Genomic DNA, 24,488 nt, shown 5'->3' with positions numbered 1-24,488 from the left:
ACATTGCATCAATTGCTGTCCCAGCTAGAAGGGAACGTTCCCACAACATTGGTTAAAGTTACCTACAAGTTCTCTGTAATGTACGTTTTAAGGATGTTATCATTTCAAATAATGTTCCTGTAAGGTTAAATGACATAATGTTTTAACTGCTCTTCTGAGGATGTTTTAAGGACATTGTTGAGGTAACATATTATAAAATGGTCTTTCATAAAACATTCCCACAGTGTTACACAATAACAAAGGAAGAACATTCTCACTGAAACATTTGGAAAATGTTTTGAGAATGTTAGGACATAATGTTCTAACAATGTTATTATCAATAAACATTTTAAGAAGGTTGTCACCAAACATTTTTAGGATGTTTTTAGAGAACGTTATTGTAGAACATTCTGTGAACCAAAAAAGAACTTCCCGCTGAAAACATTTTAAGGAGCGTTTGGGCATAATGTTCTAACAATGTTATCAATAAACATTTTTAGGATGTTTTTAGAGAACATTATCCTAGAACATTCTGAGAACCAAAAAAACTTCCTGCTGAAAATGTATTAGGAACATTTGGGCATAATGTTCTTACAATGTTATCGCTAAACATTTTTAAGATGTTTTAGAGAACGTTACACCCTAGAATGTTCCAGGAACCAAAAGAAAACTTCCCGCTGAAAACATTATTAGAACATTACATGTGACATTCTCAGAATGTCACATGTAATGTCTAGCTGGGGTTTACCAATGTGTTAGATGACTAACCAACTATCCAACTGACTGAAAAAAGAAATTAAATTGAATTTCATCTCAATATGATTTTTAAGATACAGCATGTCAGTGTGCAGTATGGGTACATAATGTCAAAGTGTTAAATGTTTGATCCTGATTAGGGCAAAAACCCTTCTCCACTTCTTTTCAAACTTGTACTTTCTTTACTTGCAAGAAGAAAGATCCTATTAAGAATTCTTTCTTGTCTGCACTCTTCACTGTTTCTGTCTCTGCTCTTCTACTCTGGCTGAACACGTTAGATCTTTATCACAGCTAGGAAAATGATGAATCAAGACAAATTGTTTTGAAGCAATGAGAAATATTTGGACCAAATGTGCTTCACGTGCCTTTCTCCTCTCTAACAATGCTCACGCAACCAGGTGACACATGATAATCTCTGACTCCTGAAACCTTAGCAGAAAGATTCAAACTGTTGCCCTCTTTTTAAAACAGTTTCAGTTCCTGCCATTTGAATTGTTTCAGAACGCCATCGCATTGGTGTTTCACGCTTTCTGTGATAAAAGTAGTGAAACAGGAAACAGAGTCAAAGGCTGTGAAGACACGCAGCCTTTTAATGACAGTCAGAGATATTGTTGCATTAGCACATGAATGTTTACTGCTGGATATTTCAGCTACAACTTGGACTAAAAATGATATTAATGCAGTTAATAGTCAGCCGTAAGGCAAAGACTGAAACACTATCTGTTGATAACAAACCACCCAAGCTTTAGGTCAACTTTGCACACTGCACACTCATGTAGCAGCGCCGTTGCACCGAAACTGTTACGATGTAATAGTGGAACTTCACTTCTTTTTTTGGGGGGTTGGATGTCAGAAAACAATACTGCTCCATGTGAAGTACATTTACAAGTTGTTGCACCATGTGATGCCTCATAGTCCATGTGATGTTTGAAGCAATTGGAGCAATTTGTTGTGGAAAGCCTCCTTCTAAACAGGAAGTCATGCTTGCTGTAGGATTCAAATGATTCATAAACATTCTCCACTTTTGTTTAATGTGTCAGTCTAGCTGCTGCACAGCAAATTTCATTTCACAATATTTGCAAAACCTTGTATTTTAGATGAACATATGCACACACGCCCTCACTTGCAAGCAACCACTATGACTATTATCCCTGAAAATGAATACAAAAACAAAGATTTTGGACTATTATGTATCTTTATGGTCACAAAAAAAAAAAAAATACAAAGGCATCCACATTTTACTGACAGTCCACCTCGTTTTATTAATGCGATGGAAAAAAAAGAAAAAACATGAAATACATGTACAGAACAAATCAAGCTAAAGTACATGAAACTGTATTTACACACCAAACCAATGCACTGAAATAATTTTGGCACAAAAAAAACAAACAAACAAAAAAAACAGCAGGTTTGGTTTCATAGTCAATCAATGACATATTAAGAAAAGAAATTATGACTAAATTGAAAAGAAAGATATAACTTCATCAAACTGATATTTTTGCTTCGTATGTCGGCATCCACACACATTTGTTTAGTGGGGCACAGAATCAGTATCACTGACGAACAAACTTCAAACATCAGTTATGCTAATGTGCAGAGCTGAGGAGAAATATCTACTATATATAAAAAAAGATTTAAACTCATTAGAGCATAAATTGTAGGAAATTACATTTGACCCTGTAATAAAAATACTAATTCTGTGCAAGTGTGGCACAAACAGCTAAATTCAGTATCATCTAAAATAAGTTCATATTTGATAAATGTACAGTTAAAAGAACAGAATCCCACCAGGAAGATACAAACATATTGTAATAGCCATGCCAATTAGAAACAATGTGGAATATCCAAACAACAATTACTTATATATTTTAGTGCTAAATCCAATATTACAGCCTTACACCAAACTCTATTCAGTGCTCAACACTATTCAAGTATTTCACTATCTCACTTACCAATGAAATCTCAAATAATAGCACAAATATTTAAAGAAAACTGAGAGAAGAGGAAGATGAAAAGAAGTAAAGTGGTAAAGAAGAAGAGGCACAAGAAAGAATTAGAATAAACTGTATAAAATCTAAATCTTTATCTTCCTGTTTATGCACATTTTCACCAAGTCATTGTCAGTTTGCAGTTGTCTTAATTTTGCCTTTATTGTTAGTGCTTATTGTAATTGAAATGATGGAGTTTAGTTGTGTATGAGTAGATTTGACTGGAGATATTAGAATTTTTGAAGCTTTTAGATCTTGTGACCTGCCTGATGTGTTTTAGGCATTACATGCAAGTCAGCATCTGCATCCAAATGTTATTGCTTCTCTGTTCACAACCTGCAATAATCTGACTCTTGCAAAAATAACTTCACCGGACCTAAGTCCTTGACATTGCAAGTATCAAATGAGCCCTGTGTGCTATCATAGCGTCGTATCAAAAGCTCAGAAAAAGGGGCTCCAGCTGAGGGTGCTTATGGAAATAAGAGTCTGGCAGGTGTTTGATGAGAGCCACACCGTCTCCATCAAGCTAAAGTGGAAAAAGCCCAGAGCAAAGCCGCACACCATATCTGTCAGGTGGTGTTTCCCCAGCAGTACCCGGGACATGCCCACCAGGAAGGCCCACAGCACCAACAGGATGCGAAGCGGCACAGCCAGGACCAGGTGGGACAGCAGGAACTTGGAGACCATGGCGGCCCGGCTGGCATGCGCAGCAGGGAAGGAGTACATGTCCATGGCGACGCAGTCCAGGAAGCCCGGCGTCATCTCCCAGGGTCCTCTGCGCTTCACCAGTCTCTGGACCCCAGCCACCGTCATGACGTCAAGGATGAGGGCTGTCACAAAAAATGAGAGTTGGATTTAATTTTTGTTGATGTGGTATATCTTAGACAAGTATCAAAAAAAGAAAGACAGAAAAATGGACCCTGTGAGTGATATATTATTAAATATTTAATTTTTAGATGGTTAATTCAAATTAATTAATGAATAAGCAGCATTTTACTGTTTATAACTGATGGAGGTGAAGCTTATTTCAATGACCTCATACTTTCTATACACCTCAGATAAATCTCAGGCGTTGTCAGATGATTTATGGGTTAGAAAAGAAGAAAAACTGAGCTACACAAATTTATATTCATTTTTGGACTTTTCTTTAATATTTAATTTTCTCAGAAATGTTGGATCGTTTTACCTCTTTGAGCCTTGTATATTCATTTAAATAAAACAATCTGAGAAGTTTAGATGGGAAATCCCTCTTTGGTGGAAATACTGACAGCTCATAGACATCTGACAAATGGAAACATTCAAGTCAAGTGCAAACACCTCAAAATTGCACTTAAGTACAATACAGTATTTCAGTAAATTGACTTACTTACTTTCCACCACTGGAAAATGCATAGTTATGCACTAATCATTTTTTATGAGCCTGTTGTTCCAGTGTTCCACATAACCACACGTCCTAAATTACTGCTAAATTTCTGTTTTTTTGGCTTATGACCCCTCAATGAAGCAATGTCTGCTTATAACCCCTATAAATAATAACCAGTGTTGGGCAATTTACTGAAAATTAGTGATTAGTTATAGTTACTAGTTACTTCTCTGAAAAAGTAACTGAATTGCTTTACCAATTACTGCAAAAGGTTAACTCGTCCCATAATCTCAAGAGTTTATTCCACTCAGTAAAAAGTTTTGTTTTCCCCAGAATCCCAAATCAGTTCAGTTCAATCCAGTTACACAAACATAAAAGAGAGACACTGAACACTGTACCCAACACTGGTAATAATCTGCTAAAACATGATTTGTGAGCAATTCAGTCAGATTGTCTTATTTGAAAGATTTTTGGATGTGTAGAAGTTGAAAGTATCTTCTATTTCACAGGGGAAAAAAAGCAAAAAATAGAGAAAAGTTGGAAAAAAAGTAAACAATAATTTTGTTTAACAGAATTACTATTTACCTTGGGACACCACCATATTGGAAATAAAGTTTTCCCATTTAAAACTATAACTTTGAATGGTGCACATAAACTTTCATGAGGACAGTGAAATCACCAAAAACAGAGTAACTGCATCACTCTGAACTTGTAGGACTAATTATCATATCCTCACACTAATTCATTTGTGCATTTTGTGTAAACCTGTAAACAGTGAATGACTAAACAATACTGATAAGCAGATCATTAACAGATGAGAGTAACGGACAGCCACAGTAGCATTGAATGTGTTTTATCTGCGTCTTTGAACAGAGCAGAAAACAACTACAGTACATATGTAAAGAAATATCTTGGTGAGAAAGAATAATAAGTAATACACTACTAAGCAGCATCTGAGTCCACATAACAGACATTTGCAGATGCCTTTTATAACTCCATGCCTCTCCTAAAAATATCCCCTCCATCGCCATCTTTAACTACTGTTCAAGTCTGCCATTTTCACACACACTCAACCAACCCTGCACTACATAACTATCACTTGTCTGACATATTGGTTATATTACCTTACTTCTCTTTCCAGTCGCCCACTCACTGTCTTGACATGCCGTTATTTTAACTTCTATTCCAGCTGCTTACAAGCAGGCTAGTGAGGTGGTGTCATTTTAATAATCACTGAGGGGAAAAAAAAATCTAAATGCTAAAGAAAGAGATGAAGGAACAAAGGAGAGGTGGGCAGGCTAGCAAAAAAATAAGTAGACAATAAAACTGGTGTGATGTGAGTGAGGACAGTTTGCCGCAGGGCCCCATAGTGCCTCCTGGCAGTCCGCATCTAAGAAGTACTGAGAGGAGGCAGAAGGTGAGCCAAGAAATGACACATCATATTATCAGATGTAAGGACACGTCTGTCCGCGGTGCCCTTCAACTAACTGAAACAACAGTCAGAGTACAGTTTGCCCTGACAGTTTTTTTTTTGTTTCAATACATCAATGATTAACAAAACAACATCGTTTTTGCATCTTTTTTTTTCCTGAAGAATGTCAGTGTTTTTCAAAGTTGTACTTTCTCATGCAGGCAGACTGTGTGATTTCTTTTGGATTTTTGTTCTGCAGTGTGTTTGTGATGTCTCTGTAGAGAGTTTTTCAGTGTTCTGGGCTTTGAAACCAGGACAGACAGAGCAACTGCACTCAGCACAGCATGATGACACGTTTGAAACCAGGCTCCAGTTATTGATCGCACAGAACCACACAAACACTCTCCATCAGTAAGTCAGATTCCTGGGATGCTGAATGCAGATTCACTGTTTAAATTTAAATTGATTTACTCAAGCCGGCTATATTGAGAACAGAAACTTCATTCCCAAAGAGTGTATCGGGTGTTGGCATATAATTGGTCAGGACTGCCACAGATCAACTTGCATTGTGAGGAAAAAACCCACAATGCCCATTGTTTCTCACAGTATCAAGTTAAGATAAAGAGTAAAAGAGAATAAAAGAGCACTAGCACAATTATTTATGCCTTGTGTGCTCTGAGTTTCTTTAAAATCGCAGCAAGAGTGAGAGAGAGATTAGTTTGTCATTTTAACTGACTCACTGTGGCCAGAAAATCATTTGCAGAACATTTATAACATGAACTTGCATGTGCGTGATCTGTAGGCCAGATCAGGGTAGAGAACATCAAAACCACTATGATCAGCATAGCAAGAGTCATTTATAAGGTGGCCATGATTGGAAGGAAGGTTTGCAAGCCCATCTCTACTGTAAATACCACTTTTGCTGCTGTTCTAATTTGCTTTATGGAAAGTGTTCAACTCTAGATAGATTATATGATGTTTTACTTTCCCTTGTCAAGATGAGTGATTTCATCTACAACTGATAATGTGCAACATGTAATATCCTCACACAACGTGCAAAACTAGTGCAATATTATTCTACTGGTTTTATCAGTTGTATTGGTTTTATATTATTTTGTGTGTTTCTTTTTTTGGTTTGTGTGTTTTTTCTGTTCAATGTATGAACTTAAGCTTTTTTTAAATGTATTTTTCTGTATGAATGATTGTAAGGATGCTGCTTAGTACGTCTGAAGAAAAATGCTTTGTGATGAAGTGGTGCTGAACCCAAGAAAAAAATCCCTAAGACAACAATAAAATGTATATTATCGTATCTTACAAATCTGAAAAGTTTTTGCCGCCCCAAACTGAGAGATTGCACATCTGTCTAGTTTCTATGGCAATACAAAGGTTGAACATTTAATATGAAAACCTGTCAAATCAGTCTATTTAAACCTGTAATAACTAATATTTTGGCCACTTGAGGATCGTGGAAACTAGCTGTAAACATAACACTACATATAGTATTACCACCTTTTAAGTTGTGTATTTACACATCCAGCAAATATGGAGAAATAATAGTATTTACTTAGTTGTGTTTGTATCCACCTTATGAATGTATGTCCAGTATTCACTCTGATTTTGGCTTTTTTTTTGGTCTCTACCAACTCCTGAGCAAAATATCTGGCTCTAAATGCTCCACTATGTTCACCAGCTAATCGCTCACTTTATTTGTCTGCAGTTTGGTGCTGCAGAGGTTGTGTACAGTGGATTTTTTACAGTTTTTTTTCACCGGAAACGGCTGTTTTCTGTGGGCAAAAACAATGCTCATGAAAGTTGGAAAGGTGGGAGTGGACTGAAACTTTAAGATAATGAGTGATAATTAAGCGAAAATTCTCTGTGGGTTTGTCACTTTGGGCGTCTCCTTTCACATACAAATAATCCTGTGATCAACTGTCAATATAAAAATATAGATTAAAGCCAGTTTAATGACTGTATTGGTGAATTCTTGTCACCAACAGAAAAACAAGAGCTGCACACAGGTAAGCCTCTAGAAACGTAGTGCTAAATACTGAGCCAAGCCACCAAGCATAATGAAAAATGAATTAAAGGCAACAGCTGTGTGAGCATGGCTTGATCATGTCTGTTTGTTCCTATCACCATCCATACAGGCCTCAACTACAGTACAAGAAAGTGGGCATTTAGAGTTCACCAAACTCTGCCTCATTAATCCCTTTATAAAGGGTGATATTGTTGCAATTAAATCTGCGTACTTGCAGTGCAGTCCTGTAATAAACAGCAACACTTTTTATATTGGACACATTTTTCAAAGAAGTGACTTTAAGATTTAAAAATCCCCTCCAGTCATGTTTTAAAACACATAAAATATTCTGCTTAAAATAATAAATTGATATGTTTTTTTCACAAAAAAAGTTCAATTACCTTTGATAAAAAAAATCCTTAAAATGACATACATCCTCCTCCCTTATTGAAAAATCCTGAATCTATGCAAATATTGTTCATTGCAAAAGTTTAACTGCTGGACACAAGATGCTTCACTGAGAAGTCCATTCTCAGTGTATGTGCACTGGAGGCTTCAAGTTTCCACATCACACTTCTGTAAGTTGTATACAGCAAAGAGATCGGCTCCAAACTAGTTGTTATGTCGCAAATCTTGCTCGTACATACACGCCGTACACTCAGATTTCTAGTAGACACGGAAACTTTGAAAACAGCCCTCTAGTGTCAAACTCTGCACACATGTCATTCTGCACAGTGAAGCTCAAACATCCAACTGAACAAATAGGTGGCTAAGGATGGTACATGCATTGTATGACTCATGGAAGACATACATCAAAACTTTCACAACTGAATGTAGCAAAAGTTTTCAAGAGTTGCCACTAAAATGTGAACATTTGGATTTTTATACATTTTTTTCCACCAAGTTTTTAATGTCTGATAAAACAGCAATTTGGCACTGATATGGTTCATACATTGAGTAATTAGTGCAAACAGAACCATGTCAATTTAGCAACATTTTGATGCCTTGAGCCCCACAATTTGAATGGAGATGCATTATGTGAGGTAAACACGGATTCTTTGTGAAATGGAGCAACTAGGTCAGTGGAGTAAAGACTGTAAGTCACACAGAGGCAGAGACCAGAAAACACCAAAGCAGCACTACACTGAGGTTGATAAGGTTGGGAACACCCTCTGCACAGTCAAGGTCTGCTTTTGGAGTCTCTGACAAGCTCTGTAGTCTTTTAGACAGATCCAGTCATTGTGTGACTAGACTATGTTTTCAAAACACTATATGGGAAATATTTTTGAACAGCGGTCTGAGTTAAACTAACCCCAACAGACCAATCTTGGCTGATTTCTTCCCTGTAAAAAGCTAAAAACAAAACAGAATTTCAGCCAGCATTAAATTTTAATTCCCCACCCAGTGTTCGGTATGTTCATAGATTTTCTCCTGACAGACCTCAATAGACTAGAAATGATCCCAGACCAGCAAATAATGAACAAGCATTTGGGACTCGACAATGCAACAGTGTCCCAAATCCAGAGATTTACCGGCTTCCAATCAGAGCTCAATGTAGCTACAGCCAGGAGATTTGTACTGCTTTTTGGTCAATAATCTGTTTGGCCTGAGACTGTGTGTGTGTGTATGCATGTGCACTTGCTTGCACACATACACACACACACTCAGTTTCCCCAAGAAAAAAAAACATCTCATGTAGTCTGTGCTCTTTGGTGCAGAATTATTTGTAAAATGTGCTGCTGTACTGCTGCTTAACGCTATTATATTACCATTAGTAGAAACAGGCAAACAATAGAATACTGAATAAGTAACAAAGATGTTTTATGTATGGATCCATAGGACAAAACCTTTTAAAATAAAGGCTACGAACGACTAATGTCTGGGGAACTTTGATTTATAAATGTTTGAGAATCCATTAGCTGCTGAATAAGCATTGATCCAAGGCATCTTGTTTTAGGGTCAGCATAAGGAGGAAAAAACAAAACATTTTGCTGATTCAAGATTCGTAGTCGCTGACTATATATTATGGATTATTTGTTCACTTTTTTCTAAGCTAAGTGACTCACCATTAATACCAGTGCCATACAAGTAACATACTGTCTATCCCAGCTGAGCTAAAGACGGAGCTCCTACACACCAGCGAAGGGAGCACTGCTAAAAGCTACTGATTCAGTCACTGACAACGGTGATTCAGTGGGCCTACAGTCAGTTCACCTCGAAGACTCAGAGTTAACATGAACTGAACACGTCTAGTCAACATAATATCATGAACCATCATGCAGTGTAATGCAAGTGCTGCAGAAGGACAACCTTTGTAAATAGTTGTATTTCTGAAGCAGTGTGTGGCTGTATTATATTCATACATCACATACAGTAACATGTAGAGTTAAATCAACACCTCTCTGACATAATGTCAACAAAAACTGAACAGAAGCTTCATGAGATGATCATAAATGAGATTCACAAAGGTATTATTATGGGACTATAGTATTGGATTACATTAGACTATGTGGGATGATGGTCAAAGCAGTACTTGAAAATGCTAAGTAGACAGGAAATCTGCAACATAATAACCATCCTTCTTCATACATAATGTAGACATTACTGCACAAAACTGACACATGCTGATGTCTTTGTCCTCTGTTATAGTCTGAATTTGCATTTTTTTTCCTTCTCTGTCGCTGAAGGACAGTCAGATGTGCCAATCAGCATAATATTAATCAAGTGGTAATCATAATGATAAAGTGCATGGGTTTGAAAACACAATCTGGCACCACTTTCTAATAAGTCAGACCTTATGACAGGTTTATGAGCCTTTACTTAATGGCTTTATTAATGCTATGAAAATAGTAATAACTCATATGTGAGAACATTCTTAAGGTTTCTATGTTGTGAAGGCCTCTTCCTCCTTCCTTGATCTATGCAGCATTAATACAAGACATGCTGATAACGATTTATAAACCCATTGTAAAATATGCCTTGTGAGAAAGTGTTAATCTTGCGTGTCACAAGAGGACTATAATCACAACACAGTGGCGATTGGCACGTCTGTCTGACTTCACAGCAGGTGGGAAGAAAACAGGCTGAAAGTCTATGCAAGTTTTGACAGTGTGATGTCATGCTGTGAATGTGCATCAGTTTCATGCAGAAGAAGTCAAAAGTAGATTGTGAGCTTTTAGGTGCTTGTTTCATGCAGCCGTGGCGCGCACGTGTGTGGTGTATTTTAAGGATGAACTGCAGTTATGGTGATTTGGAGAGGTTGATGATTGTGTCATTTACCAAGCAGCAGGTTGACCAGGACCTCTTGCCCAGCCAGAGTGTTACTCCTCGTGAGACACACTATAGTGCCAATGATCCACGTGATGCCGTGCCCTGTAAGCGCTAACAGGCCGACCATGGAGCGGCAGCCTCCCCAGGAGGACGACGTGTAGGCGCACACCCCCATGCGCTTGGACAGACAGATATCAATGGCGAGGAGGGAGTTCATCGCTATTCCCTTAAATGAAGGGTTCAGCTGCATACAGTCTTCCTCTGGCATTTTGTTGGACTCTCTCCTGTCCTTGCTGCCGCTGTCGGTAGGTTCTTCACTTGGCTGGCTTGTTTGGTGCTTGATTTGACCGGGTCGCCTTGCACTGCCTCGGCTTTCAGAAGGGCCGCCGCTTCGCGGGGGCTGGTGGTTCAGGGACATGAACTCAGGTCTGCTCAGGACGCTGTTTCTCTCCCGCGTCCTGGATCTAACATTGTAATTCGAGGGCATGTTTGGATAGGGCCGATTTCTCCTCTGAGGGCGCAACAATGTCAATCTCCGGAAGATAATTCAAGTGGTGCGAGTTTACCACGGCAGTAAAATGTCCCAGGATAAACCCCCTACACCAGTCCTCCCCCTCCTGTGGCCTTAATAGATATATTTAGACACTGGAATGCGCGATGGCCATGCTGTTTATACCGCGACCCATGCAGGGAGGGAGGCTGTGTTGAGTGGCATTTGCTTCGGCCAATCCAGTGAAACCCGATCTACAGCATGGAGATAAAATAACAGCATAAGCATCTTGTTACGCCACAACATTGCACAAGCACACGGCGAACAGGTGCCTCGCTGAGCGCAGTGTTTTCTCTAGTATTGAAAATGTGCAAGACATACGCAAGACACAGTGTTGTCATCTTACCAGGCGATGGATATCCAGCCATGAATCACACGTACAGCATCACTCTAAATCTCTCCTGTAGTCTCCATAAAACCTCAGATATCCAGGCAGCTAGGGGAAATGGGTTCTGGCACAAAGCGATGCAGGTAAAAATTGAAAAAGTTGACGGGCAGATCAAAATCATCAACAAAGGGTGAAGACAAGGCAGCCCAGTCAGTGCAGCAATTGGTTATTCCGTGCGGATTTGACGTAGTTTACGCACATTTGCGATTCAACCTCTGCGGTGCGCTCTGTGGAGGAGAGGAGTTCTCCAAGGTGCTTAAACAGACAGCGGCAGGACAGAGGCGCGCCTGTATGCTGCCGTCATCACAGAGGCACAGGGAGGGTTTTTAAAAGTTATACAATCCAATGATGAACAAAAAACAATAAAATAAATGTGAGTAAATGATGTAAATAAATGTGTTTTTTTTGGTTGTTTTGTGGGAAATAAAAATAACCTCATTGATCACTAAGAAGAAACGCTTTTGGCATACTTTTCACAGCACACAACAGTGAACAAAATATGATGATCAGATCATATTGATTATTGATAACTTATCATTACAAATCAAAGCAAATCAACTTTATTGGCATAAATGTTGATGTTAAATTATTGCAAAAGCTAAATTGCAATTATAAATTGCAATTATATTTCAATGAAAAAAGATAAGTAGGGACTAATCACAAGTGAAGTTGTTATCATTATTACAGCTGAAATGATTACTAATCAGTCAGTCAATTGACAGAAAATTAATCTGCTACTAATTTGATAATCACTTAATTATTTAAGTTTGACTACTATTAATTAGGTACATGATATATGATATTAATTGTAATATAATACTTTCTAAATAAATAGTTCTAAATTATATAATTTTAATACCTATAATAATAATAATTGATTAGCTTATTCCTATTTGAAAACGTTTATAAAAGGGATGAGTCAATTAAAATGCCACAAAATTTCCCATCATCATTGCACAGAGGCTGTTCCTAGAAGCTGATGTGAGGCGAGGAATTCAAATGTTGAGTCATTTCAGTTTTCTGTATAAATGCCTCATTGCAGCTCAATGCAGCTCAATGCAGTTAAGTTACAGAAGTCTCCAAAACAAACAAAAAAACAAGCTAACCCTTTGGCGCGTTTTGTATAGGCCTACTGTATAAAAACCTCGTGGGCACATCTACTCAATGTCACCATGCAGCTTTCAGAATATTTATGCCCTGCAATTTACCGCAACCGGTAGACGTCGCTCTGCCTACATTTCCCAGCATTCCTGCACCTCGGGGCGGAAATGTCGTCTCAAAGATACTTAATAAAGCTGCTTCCCAGGCAGCTGAAATAGACCAATGCGTAGCGGGGTGAACCTGCTGTGTGTGGCTGCGATGGGACGAGCACGGAGAAATGACAGCTTGTGCAGGAATTTAGGCTGAACTGCATCCCAACCGTAGAGAGGACCGCAACTGTCGGCTCGGACGAACTATGTGACAGCTGTCACTCCTCCCCTCCAGAGATTTTTTTATTTTTTATTTTTGAAATTTAAGAATGGATCCGGTGAAATGGGTGCTGAAGTTGACCCGGCGGTGTCCTCTGGATGTTGCGGTGCTCCGTCTCAAACTCGACCAGATTTAAATGTCAGTGGAAATGCTACCTCTCTCTCTGTGGGACGGTGAAATCGTTTGCAGCAATTTGGGGAAAAATAACGGGAGCGGGTGTGAAGGAGACAACGGAAATACCTCTCTGACCGAAGAACTGTGTGAGCCGCCGTTCATGCTGAATATCTCCGGGATCTCACGCTGCTGAAGACACTGGAGACTTTCCAGTGGGTTGTTTTATAGGTAGACTTCTTTTTGCATGTTGTCTTTTTTTTTTTTTTTTGGTCGGCTAAAAATAGACCACAATTCATGCAATTGCTCTGCACGAACCCTTAATCCACACATGTTGTATTGACGTAATAACGTACGCTCCTAAACCGTTAAATTACACTTTTTTCATTGTGATGAAGTGAAGCAATTGCGGATTACATGGACATCAAGCTGCTCCATGCAATGTGAGTGTCACACCTGAGCTGCCATTTGTCCGGCATAACATTTTTGATTATGATTCTTGTCACCAGATAGAGCTTTAGCCATTGGATGATTGTCCAGAGATGAGCCTATAATGACAAAGAAAAGAGAACATGACGCCAACGTGTAATTTTAGTACTTTTTGTGAATTATTTAGCTCATAATTAACCTGAACCTTTTACGCGCACCTTTCCAATGGATGCATGTTGCCAAAAGGTCAAGTATTTGTGCGAGAGAGCACATACAAGAGGCAATGAGTTGTAACTTGACAGCATGAAAACACCAGTGCACGGATAAAGAAAGTTATTGTACCTGCACATATTTGGCGAGGCTGCTTTTACGCACCGGAAAGCATGATGAGCTCTTCAAATATGAAGATTTTCTAGGCCTGCCCCCTTCTTTCTGACAGTAGTTTTGGATCAAAGGTGCATGGATTTTTTTTTAAATGAGACATTCTGCTGTGATTAAACGCCTTTTGTTCTAGTGAGCATCTTTGTAGGGGGAAACACGATCCAACTTTGGTGATTTTCTTCCTGTTCCCATGCGTCTTTCTCCTTCTCCAGACCTCTGGACGTTGTGGTGGATTGTGTTGCTATTTAATGCAATGGGCTGTATCCAGAGTATCAGGTGTAAGCCCAAGAGTTTCCGAGACAGTATCATCGTCCTGGAGGTGAACACTTCCATCGACTCCAACCCCACCAGCATCGACGAGTCATCCAGCGTGGTCCTGCGATACCGGACACCGCACTTCCGAGCTTTTGCCCGGGTCCTGGTGCCACCAGTAGCCCGTAAAGAGACATGGACCATCGGCTGGATTCAAGCTTGTAACCACATGGAGTTCTACAACACGTACGGAACTAAGGGGATGTGAGTATCACGGGCTCTATTCGTTTCATTCTGTGGTGCTCAAGCTTTGACGATCATGATGAGCATGTGTTGAACACATTTGGTTTGCAGCTTCTTAATGAGAAATAAGGATAATTAACCCCTAACACTGATTAATAAAAGTGATGTTAACTTGCTGGAACTGACACGTCAGCCACAATTCAGTTTAGGCTATGTATAATTTAAAACACGGTTGGCTCGGTTAATTTGAACCATCAGGTCCATCTTCACGTTACCAGAACTGTGATCATGCGTTAAAGAAACTGAGCAAATATTCAGATTATTCTGTTATAATCTGAATAAAATAGGTTTGCTTTAAAAAATTCACACTTTTATTATGTTTCTCTTTAAATTTCTTAATGGATTTGCTGAGGTGATTCCCTTTATCTATCATACATAGGCTTTATTTAGAAAATAAATGGAAAGCTAACATAACTAAATGGTGATGCTCCTGTATTTTAGAACATGTTTAGAACAGTTTTACTAATATCTGATGAAAACATATTACTCAACATTTTAGGCCAACAACATCTACCATGAACCATCCCTGATATTGGGCTATACAGACCAAGGTTTTAATGAGTTTAGATATAGGGAAAAGAAACCTAACTTAAAGTAGTTATTACTGAACGAGAAAAAAAGTAGTGTAACTTTAAGGGCAGGGTTATGATACTGTCGGTGTTCCTGTTTAATAATTCTAAAACTACGCTTCAGTGGAAGTAGTGAAACTAGTCCACAGTTGCATCTGAGTTTCTCAACTGTACACAAGCACCAGTCTGCACATTGCATTGAGAAAACACACACTTCCTCATGCCATATACACTCACACACGTCAGCGTTAGCACATTCGAAATGGACGCTACATTTATAGGAATAGGCCGCAAAGTACTGAAAAGCTCTGACAGATATGAGAGAGAGTATTGTGATGGAAAGTATTTGCTCTGACCTTTCAGATCCTTCACTTGTCAATACACAGTTCTTTTGCACCACTGGTTATAAACAAGACACACATAAACAATTTCATGCTCATGACAGAGAATGATTATGAACAGGTGTCTTTCTCATTCTTTGTCTTTTTCTTTCTCTTTTTTTTGTGCTCAGTGTTGGTGTGTGAGTTTATGTTTGTGTGTGTGGACACTGGCACAAATGTGTGACAGGCAGGCATCCTGTAGTGGCCAACCACAAGCTGACATGCTCTCAGAATATGCTTTATCTGTAGACATTGCAGCAGAGGATGTTTGAGTGCTGCATGTCTAAGATTAGAGACACCATGGTCCCCTCCCCATCACCCCAGCCCCAGAATGGCCCTGCATGTGTGTACATGGATGTGTGTGTGTGAGAGAGAGGGAGAGAGTGAGATGGTGAGAAAATCGAGAGAGCCCTCAATTACTCTCTAAAAGTCCACTCTGATCGATGCCTTTTTGGAAACTGCATTTGTGTTGACAGTAATTACCGTTTCCATCCATCTATCCAAACTGCACAATGTTATTGTGAATATTTACTCTTTTATCTAGCTGAAGTTTAATAATCGCGCTCTTTTGTTAAGTTGTTTTCGGGTTAGTGATGTACTGTTTCTATTCAGAGGAACATTGACCCATTCGGAAATGTTCAATTTTGAAATGAATGTAAACAACAAGAAGAATAGCTCCCAATCTTGAAGCCCAAAACCGAGACAATTACTCATACCAAGTGTATTGGACTTGACTTTAAGAATGGCCAGATAATCAATATTTCTTCTCAGTTTTTCCACATTGTAAAAAGATTCTTTTAAAGATGGCTTTAACCACCAAAATTGCAAAACATTGTGAACTCTGTACTGACAAGGAATTCAAAGGCTCCTAAAAAGTTGCACTCATATTAGGTTAAATGCCAATCAGCAGCATTTGTTAGCTATTAGAGAGCAATGGTGGTCAGCACTTTGATGTGTTTCAAAGCAAAATAAGACAGTTAACAGTTCTACAGAGAAATTATACCCAAACTGCAGTGAGCAATCACAAAATTAAGAATTAACATTCTCAAAAATCATGTCTGAATATATTACATGTAGACAAACCATCAACAAACAAGAAGAGCGATCACACGCTAGAACTAACCAACCATGTAACAGATATATATATAGTACTATATATAGGGTGTTGGAATGCACCCCCCCCACCTTTGCAGCAGTGTTTGCAAAGCCAGATCCCCTCTTCGGCCATATTTACATTTTTTTGTCTACCCCTGTCGCTCTCTCTTAAAAATCTGCTTTTATACATTATCAACATTTTCAAATATGAACTTCATTAAACTTCTGTATAAGCAGTCATCTTCTTCAGCGAAGGCAGATAATGACAGAACTTCACAAGCATATCAAGGCCACCTTACAAGAGATGATTCTGTTCTCGCTGCTGAGACTCTCATACTAAGTAGTTTCTTTGATGGCAATAAAGCATCAGCGAAGCTGTAATTGGACTGAACAGCTGAGGATGGTAATGTGGAGGATTTCTCTGTTGATGATGATGTGTTTTGGATTCTGGACACATTCAGCGTCTTTCCTCCTGTTGTTTTCTGCTTTCTTTTAGAATTGCTTGACTGAGGTATGGTTTGGTGCGGTTTGTACCGTATGAGTATATTTATGAACAGGTGTGGTGTGCACACGTGCTGATGCACATACCAGTGTGTATTGTGATGATATGAGGCCTTCTGAGTTGTCCTAAAAATAGCAACTGTGGTAGAAATTAATCTAACATTAGATCGAATATTTATCTGTTGTTTAAGTTTCATACATTTGTGTCAGTCCGATGTGGGTCATGAACTTTCATATTGTAGTAGTAGTGTGATAGTCTACACACACACATGCAGGTGGAGCTTGCTGTAATCATTGATTGCATTAGCACCTAATGTCTTTACTTCTACTCCTGCAAAACTGATCCAATCTACACCATCTGTGAAAGAAATGATCTCTTGGACGCTTTAAGTTTTGGTACTCCAAGCCAATTTGCCAAGCCAATTCGCCTGTGACATGCAAATGAATGGGACAGCAAAGATGCAGAAATAGGAAGTGAGCTGTGTTTCTGCATCGCTTTGCTCAATCATGATCAAGATTCCTCAGTAGATACACAATTTCTCACTAAAGCTATATGTAAACTTGACAAAATCATACTGCTGTCATCCAGCCAAAAACTCTGAATCACACAATTTTTTTTCTTGGTCAGTAAGATAGATCCAGTGAATCTAGTTTGGTCAAAAACACATTTCTTTGCCTCTTCCGTAAACTTCATGCAGTCTTCACTACATCTTGCATGAAAGCAGATATTATTTGCTTAAGATATCGGTTCAGGCCTTATCGTCACTGGAGGTTTTAAGTCATGTCACAGGTGAACAGGAAATTTCAACCCTCCACTAGAGCAGTGGTTCCCAACTGTCTGTTTCAGATGCACTTCCACAGCCCAATCAGATGAACTCCCTTCATCGACACCACCCATCATATTCTAAATGTGTTTTTATTTAATAATACTAACTTTCTAGAAGCTGATATTGTTACAATAAAAAAAATCCACACATTGGAATCATCAGTGTTTAGGTTGGTTTGCTTAATATTTGTATTATTTATGGCAGAAGCTAAGCGTTACAACCATTTATCCATTACTTTGAACAATTTTACCATTTATCCATTAGCTATCTATTTCAACTGTTGATCGATTACTTTTATCTCTCTTATAACTTTGAACCATTTATTCATTACCTTTATCTAACTATTTAGACTTCTCTGCTCACTTGCTAACCAGTTTTCACACACTCTCAATCACAACCTCTGGTGTTCAAGTGTTACAATAAGACTCAATATGTAGATCTATTTTTTAAAATCAAATCTTAAATCATAAATCAAATGAGTTTACATGTCCCCCCTGAGGTAGAAGTAACTTTGATTGGGAATCACTGACATGCAGGAGTCACAATGTCGGACAGTAGTTTTTTTTCTAAAGAAGTGAGTGAGTCCACATGGCTCTGTCACAAACAATCACACCTCTTGTTGCAGACCATTTGGCTGTGACAAAGCTGCTGGTGAAGACACAAACAGGAAGTGAGCCGTACCTCTGCAATGCTTTCTACAGTCACAATCAAAAATTCCTCGGCGGGTAGACGACTCTTCACTATACCTGCGTGCGGTCTACTCTTGAGTTATGTGCCTGTGCTTGCCCCCCCCCCCCCCCGCGCTATTGCTGCTTGCTGCTCTGCTCTTGCTTATGATGTTCATCATAAAATCCTTTATTTTTTATTTTTCACCAGGACCTGGCAAACAAACCAACATTCAGGCAGTTTAGTGTTCAAGCTTTGATGGAAAGTGCCACCTGTAGGAAAATGGCATGCTGCTCAGCACATGTGCTTGTGAGGCCATATTGTCTGTATGGTTTAAAAGCCAGAGATTTATATCACGTCATGTGGTCATGAATGATAAATAAGAAAAGTTTCCCACAGAAATTCAGAGGCAGATATTCACTGTTTGAGTTCATGGCTCTGATTAAAAAGAGATAAATTGCTGCAAATTGTTTTGGAGGCATCAGTTGAGAGGATTAAGTGATTTTTCAAAATAGAAGTGTACATATGTGCACACAAGAGCACACACGCACACATAAGGGCTAGCTATTATCATGCCCGACATGCTAATCTCACCCCCTGGGTGAATACATAAATCACGATGTGAGGCCAGGCCAAGCAGGCAGTAAGTCATGTGGCTGGTGATCACACTGTTATCTCCTCTATTCTGCTGATCCTTGGCTCCAGGGAGTGAAAGGTAATCTTTTTCCTGCTGCGGGCAGAAAATCGATAGGTGGACAGACCAGCGGTACTGGGTCACTTAAGTCATTCAGCGTCGCCTGCTGTGTGTCACAATATTTCATTGCTGCATTGTATTTTTCCTCAGCAGTTTGAAAAATTGGCGGAAAGATCCAACTGTGAGGCTTTGAGTCAACTTTTTGCTTCCGTCATGTGTTGTTAGATACACTATTATACCAAGAGGGAGACTTGTCACACCATTGAGATGCAAATTTTCAGCTATTTATACAGAAAAGATTATACAGGAGAGGTTTTTACAATAGGAATCATTTGGTTTGGTTTATTGTGCATTATAATCCCAATTTATTATGACTTAGTTTATATTTTTGTAGGTTTTGCCATCAGTTCTTTTAGTGTTACTGAAGAAACGCAGCGCTTATTTGGAAGAGAAAACGAAGGCAAATGATTATGACCCAAACTGCCAGTTGTAAAAATCCATCACAGTTTACAGAAAACCCTCTGATTTAACTTCGGGTCACTGTACTTGTGCATGCACACCATGTTCCTGTGCAATTACACAACATTTCAAATAAGCACACTTCTAGTTTTACTTCCAAAGGAAGTGGTTTTGGTAGTTGGCATGTTTGTTACTGGTTTCTCATGGGGGTTTTTTGTCTTCTCTTTTTTGCCCTTGCAGATTTTGTTGTAGCGATGTGTCTCAGCCCAAATGCAACCAAATCACTTCATACACATCTCAAGATCAACCCTTCATGATCCATGATACTGACCGCATTTGTCTCCCAACATTCATAACACAAAGACTTAAAAAAAACACTAACACCTGGTAGCAATAAAGTACGTATAACAATTATTATTATTATTTTATAAGCCAAGAATGGCACCTGTTTACTGCATGGATTGTGCTACTTTACAGTTTATGTTACAGAAATTAATCACAAATGCTGCAATATGCCTCAGAAGGCTTCATTTTTCTAAACCAAAATAATTCTAGTAATGCATTACAAGACAAATGTGCACTGTATATATTTACTCCAGACACACCTGTAGGGTTTCTACAGATATATTTACGACAGTGCTGGTCAACCCAGTCTTCCACCCCTGGAAATCTACTGCAGATTATGTCCAGGCTTCAAGGAGAGACATCTGATCATGTGGACAGAGGTCATAAATGTTCAACCTCAATGCGGAAAATAATCCATCTATGGGTTATGTTAGAAATCTAATGTAAATTTTTTAGTTTTATAATAGTATTCAAACATGTAAAATGGACTGAATTTTGGTGGTGGTTGAGTTTAAGTGAGAAAAACAATTCATGAATTTGGAAGATTAATTTTGTGTCAAAGCAACGAACACTTAGCTACAGTTTATTCCACATTGACTGCTGTTGTGCTGACTATGTTAGGAGTTTTGAAAAAGTCAGCTCAGTGTAGAGAACTGTGTGTAACCATCTGTGCAAAAAGACTAAGGTCTATGAGCTATTTCTGAATAGATTCTCATCTATCTATCTCCTTTCAAATTTCAGGTCAAGCTGGGAGCTCCCTGACCTGCGTGATGGCAAGATCCAGGCCATCAGCGACTCAGATGGTGTCAACTACCCTTGGTACGGCAACACCACAGAGACCTGCACCATCGTAGGCCCCACCAAGAAGGACAGCAAGTTCAGTGTTAGTATGAATGACAATTTCTACCCCAGCGTGACCTGGGGTGTGCCGGTCAGCGACAGCAACGTGCCTCAGCTTAGCAGCATCCACCGAGACCAGAGTTTTACGACCTGGCTGGTGGCCATCAACCAGGCCACCTCAGAGACACTTGTCCTGCAGACAGTCCGCTGGAGGATGCAGCTTCACATCCACGTGGACCCAGAGAAGCCTCTGGGTCACAGGGCTGTTCTGAACGAGCCCTTTGCCCAGGAACAACCTCAGATCCTGGGCAAGAATGAGCCCATCCCCCCTAACGCCATGGTCAAGCCCAACGCCAATGACGCCCAGGTGCTGATGTGGCGGCCAAAGAATGGTGACCCTGTGGTGGTCATCCCACCCAAATACTGACCCGTTCCACTGACCAGACTGGCCTTGGATACCTGAACAGTATCATCTTTTATTTGTTATCCTTCTTTTGTACCTGCTATTCACCAGCTCTCACTGCTTTAACCCTTCTTTGATATTTATTTTCTTCTTTTCTTTGCCTCTTTTCTTATGTTTAAAAAAACAGAGAGAAAAACAGGCAGAGACAAATGAAAGCAGGACTAAACCAGCTCTGAAAAAAGACCAGCTGTTGCTTTGAGGTGTACTTTTAAAACTGGAGTGAACAAACTGCAACCATTCTACCTTCAAACTGGGTCGGGCCTCACTGTGCTAAACAAAGTCACTGCAAAAATGAAAAACAAGAGAATTTCTTGTTTTTATTATTTTAATTTTGTATTTTGGCTGTTTGGGCCAAGTGATATTGGGTTTGTGAGTGTGGGTGGATTGAGGTATTTACATGACCATGTCTGCACACTTGCTACATACATGGATATGCACAAACTTTGTGTATGAATACCAGTTGTGTTTTTATTTATGGGCTGGGAGAGAGTGCATTTAATTGTTTGTTGTTGTGTGCTTCCCATGACAAATTGCATCGGGTGACATAGATTTTAGTACTTTTTTAATAACATGCAAGACATTCAATCCATGCTGCCTTAAGTTGACATCGCTTTCCACTGCAAACGTTTTAGCCTTAAACTAAGTGCAATGCAGTATTTTGCTCATTTGTCCCGTCTCTTCCAGACTGTTGGTGCTGGCATGTGTGGGTTTAGGACAGGAACAATACCACTGAAGAAGAAGACCTGGGTCAGAAATCTAGGCTTTTGTGTTCAGTTGAATTTACTTGACTGATGTATTGACTCACAAGCACAACCAGCATCATGTGTAGACACAGCTATACAACAAGGCTAACTAGTTGTGTTTCAAGTGCATTATGCAACAGAAGAGATGCTCTGTGCTGATGAACATACAGAGAACATCATTAAAGCCAACCCTGGTCAATAGCACTCAACACAATAAATCATACGTGCAATAAGCTTGAGCAAAAGGTACTCAAAAGCGCTCCTCAGTTAACCTCATTTCATTATTCTGTTTAACGACAGAAAACAAATTTTCCCTTCTCTGCATCACTCCATCTCAGGGCCCCTTTTCACTTCCTTCCCTTCTCTTTTTTCAAACATCCTGTCTTGCCCACTCTTTCTTGCCACAGTTGTGTTTGTGTTGTTCATACTGAACAATCAATACCTTTATTAATAAGCAGACACACACAGGGGAAATAACTTTCAATAACTGGAAAATGAGACAGCGCCGCTTGCTAGAAAACAGCAAGCTATCTGTTATGTGTGACAATCTCATACACATTCTATTTATTATTGTTGCCTTCCTTTAATCCGTTAATATCCTTAATCCTGTATACAATTTAATATATTAAAATCAAAACATCTGTCGCTTCTGTTACCATGTTTTCTGTTTTCTTCTCTGTCATCCTCAATCATCTGTAATCTTCATCTACACCAGTGTTCTCTCTATCTCTCTCCCACTCCTCCCTTTCGTCTACCCTGCCTTCCCCTCTACTTTCTCTCTCGCTTTATCTGCTGTTGAGGCTGAAAAGCAGAGCAAGAGGCATGCAAGTTTGATCCTGACTGCTCGGTTGGCATATAGATGACCCACTTCTCTGCTTTGCCAGTTGTAGCTCTCACTGCAGAAATGTGGGGCTTGTCGCCCTTTATTTCATCGCCAGCAAATGTAAGACACACACACACACACACACACACACACACACACACACACACACACACACACACACACACACACACACACACACACACACACACACACACACGCATAGACAAACAGCTCTGGTCAGCTAAATACCAACATTAAATGGGATGATGCCCATTTAACTGTTAATCTTAGAGTAGGGTTTCAGCTGCCAAGTATCTGAAAGCAGAGAGAGGGAGGCAGAATTTTGCATCATGATTTTTTATTTCCTTTTTTTGGGAAGCCAAAATATTGCTAAAAAGTTTTTCTTTGTGTACTTTTAAGTTAGTTTTTACTTTTGGATGTTAAAAAACTTCTTGCAAGTTCAAAGTGCCCACCGACCTCCTGTGTTTTGGCCCCAACCAAAGTAATAATTAGCATGCAAGGTCTTATCTGCTCATGTATTCCACAAAGATCAGTAAGCTGCTGCTGTTTCACTGTGTAATGTAGCATTTTGTAGTCAAAGTCAAACGATATCCAGCTGAACCAGAGCTCAAACATTAAATCTATTCATGCCATGAGGTGAATTACTATGTTATTATAATTACATAAGCCCATACATGGTTGCATCAGACACTTGTGTTTGGCTTGGTTCATGTGTAATCGAGATAGCCTCTTCTCCAGGCTGAGTCACAGGGCATCGTGATGAAAGGAGAAGATGTAAAAGGCTAGAGGGGGGACTGCTGTCATAATTAGATCGGCAGTGACACACTTCGATGCCCTACATGGACTGAACTGTGCCGAGTCGTGCTATGCAATGCAAGGGCAAGCTAGAGTCATGCATGAGGTTTAAGTGGGGTCAAAAAGCAAAGGTCAGGGTCAAAGTGTTTGTGTGAGGGGAGCTGACAGTCCTAAAATGTAAACAGCAGAATGGCTGAGTGGGAATGAATATGGAGGTGACAACAAATTGAATCCAGATATTAAAGCCATCTCAAAATAACGTTGACATTTGCCAAGCTGAACTTGGATGTCAACCACAAGTTATTTCAATTTGTGGTTTGTTTTGAAGGCAGCGTAGAAAGCTGCGGCTCATGTTATGATCTCAGCGACCTTTCACCTGACTTTCCTCATGTGGAACATAGTGCGGGTCCATTTTTGTATCATGGACTGCCTCGTAATGTTTTGAGAGGACCTATGGACACCATAATAGTCGAGCTGGACTACACGTAATAAAAGCTTGACACACAGACACAAACGTGTGTTTGTGTGTTGTTCATGTGTGCGTGTGTGTTAAATCCCATTGGAGGGATTTAAGCAGGATTTCACTGATTTGCTTCTGC

The 24,488-nt window shown here is 39.3% G+C and overlaps 2 protein-coding genes across 4 annotated transcripts; one reads left to right on the top strand and one right to left on the bottom strand.

Moving 5' to 3' along the window:
• Window positions 1–1,864: 1,864 nt before the first annotated feature.
• Window positions 1,865–13,841, bottom strand: LOC121886138 (inactive phospholipid phosphatase 7). Its single transcript, XM_042396063.1, has 4 exons — window positions 13,760–13,841; window positions 11,681–11,786; window positions 10,794–11,528; window positions 1,865–3,553 (listed from the first exon to the last, which is right to left on the bottom strand). The coding sequence occupies exons 3-4, from the start codon at window positions 11,269–11,271 to the stop codon at window positions 3,165–3,167; spliced, it is 867 nt and encodes a 288-aa protein (XP_042251997.1). The 5' UTR covers window positions 11,272–11,528; window positions 11,681–11,786; window positions 13,760–13,841; the 3' UTR covers window positions 1,865–3,164.
• fam78ab (family with sequence similarity 78 member Ab) lies at window positions 12,584–22,789 on the top strand. Of its 3 annotated transcripts, none has more exons than XM_042396065.1 (3): window positions 12,584–13,746; window positions 14,326–14,629; window positions 20,946–22,789. In XM_042396065.1, exons 1-3 carry the CDS (start codon window positions 13,740–13,742, stop codon window positions 21,469–21,471), a joined length of 837 nt encoding a protein of 278 aa, XP_042251999.1. In that variant the 5' UTR covers window positions 12,584–13,739; the 3' UTR covers window positions 21,472–22,789. The 3 variants fall into 3 exon arrangements, with proteins under 3 accessions (XP_042251999.1, XP_042252000.1, XP_042251998.1); XM_042396066.1 differs by having other exon boundaries at window positions 12,585–13,534; XM_042396064.1 differs by lacking the exon at window positions 12,584–13,746 and having other exon boundaries at window positions 14,296–14,629; window positions 20,946–22,782.
• The last annotated feature ends 1,699 nt before the right edge of the window (window positions 22,790–24,488 follow it).

Source organism: Thunnus maccoyii, chromosome 19, assembly GCF_910596095.1.
Source record: "Thunnus maccoyii chromosome 19, fThuMac1.1, whole genome shotgun sequence".
Classification (NCBI taxonomy): domain Eukaryota; kingdom Metazoa; phylum Chordata; class Actinopteri; order Scombriformes; family Scombridae; genus Thunnus; species Thunnus maccoyii.
Note: the sequence above shows the minus strand (reverse complement) of the source record. Positions and strands in the feature narration are given on the sequence as shown.

Bases quoted from the DNA above. Each gene is read 5' to 3' on its own strand.
- LOC121886138 (XM_042396063.1), bottom strand. From the start codon at position 11,271: ATGCCCTCGAATTACAATGTTAGATCCAGGACGCGGGAGAGAAACAGC. The intron at 3,554-10,793 runs GTAAATGACACA...TTTTTGTGACAG, and splicing joins CCTGGTCAACCTGCTGCTTG to CCCTCATCCTTGACGTCATG.
- fam78ab (XM_042396064.1), top strand. From the start codon at position 14,304: ATGCGTCTTTCTCCTTCTCCAGACCTCTGGACGTTGTGGTGGATTGTG. The intron at 14,630-20,945 runs GTGAGTATCACG...TTCAAATTTCAG, and splicing joins ACGTACGGAACTAAGGGGAT to GTCAAGCTGGGAGCTCCCTG.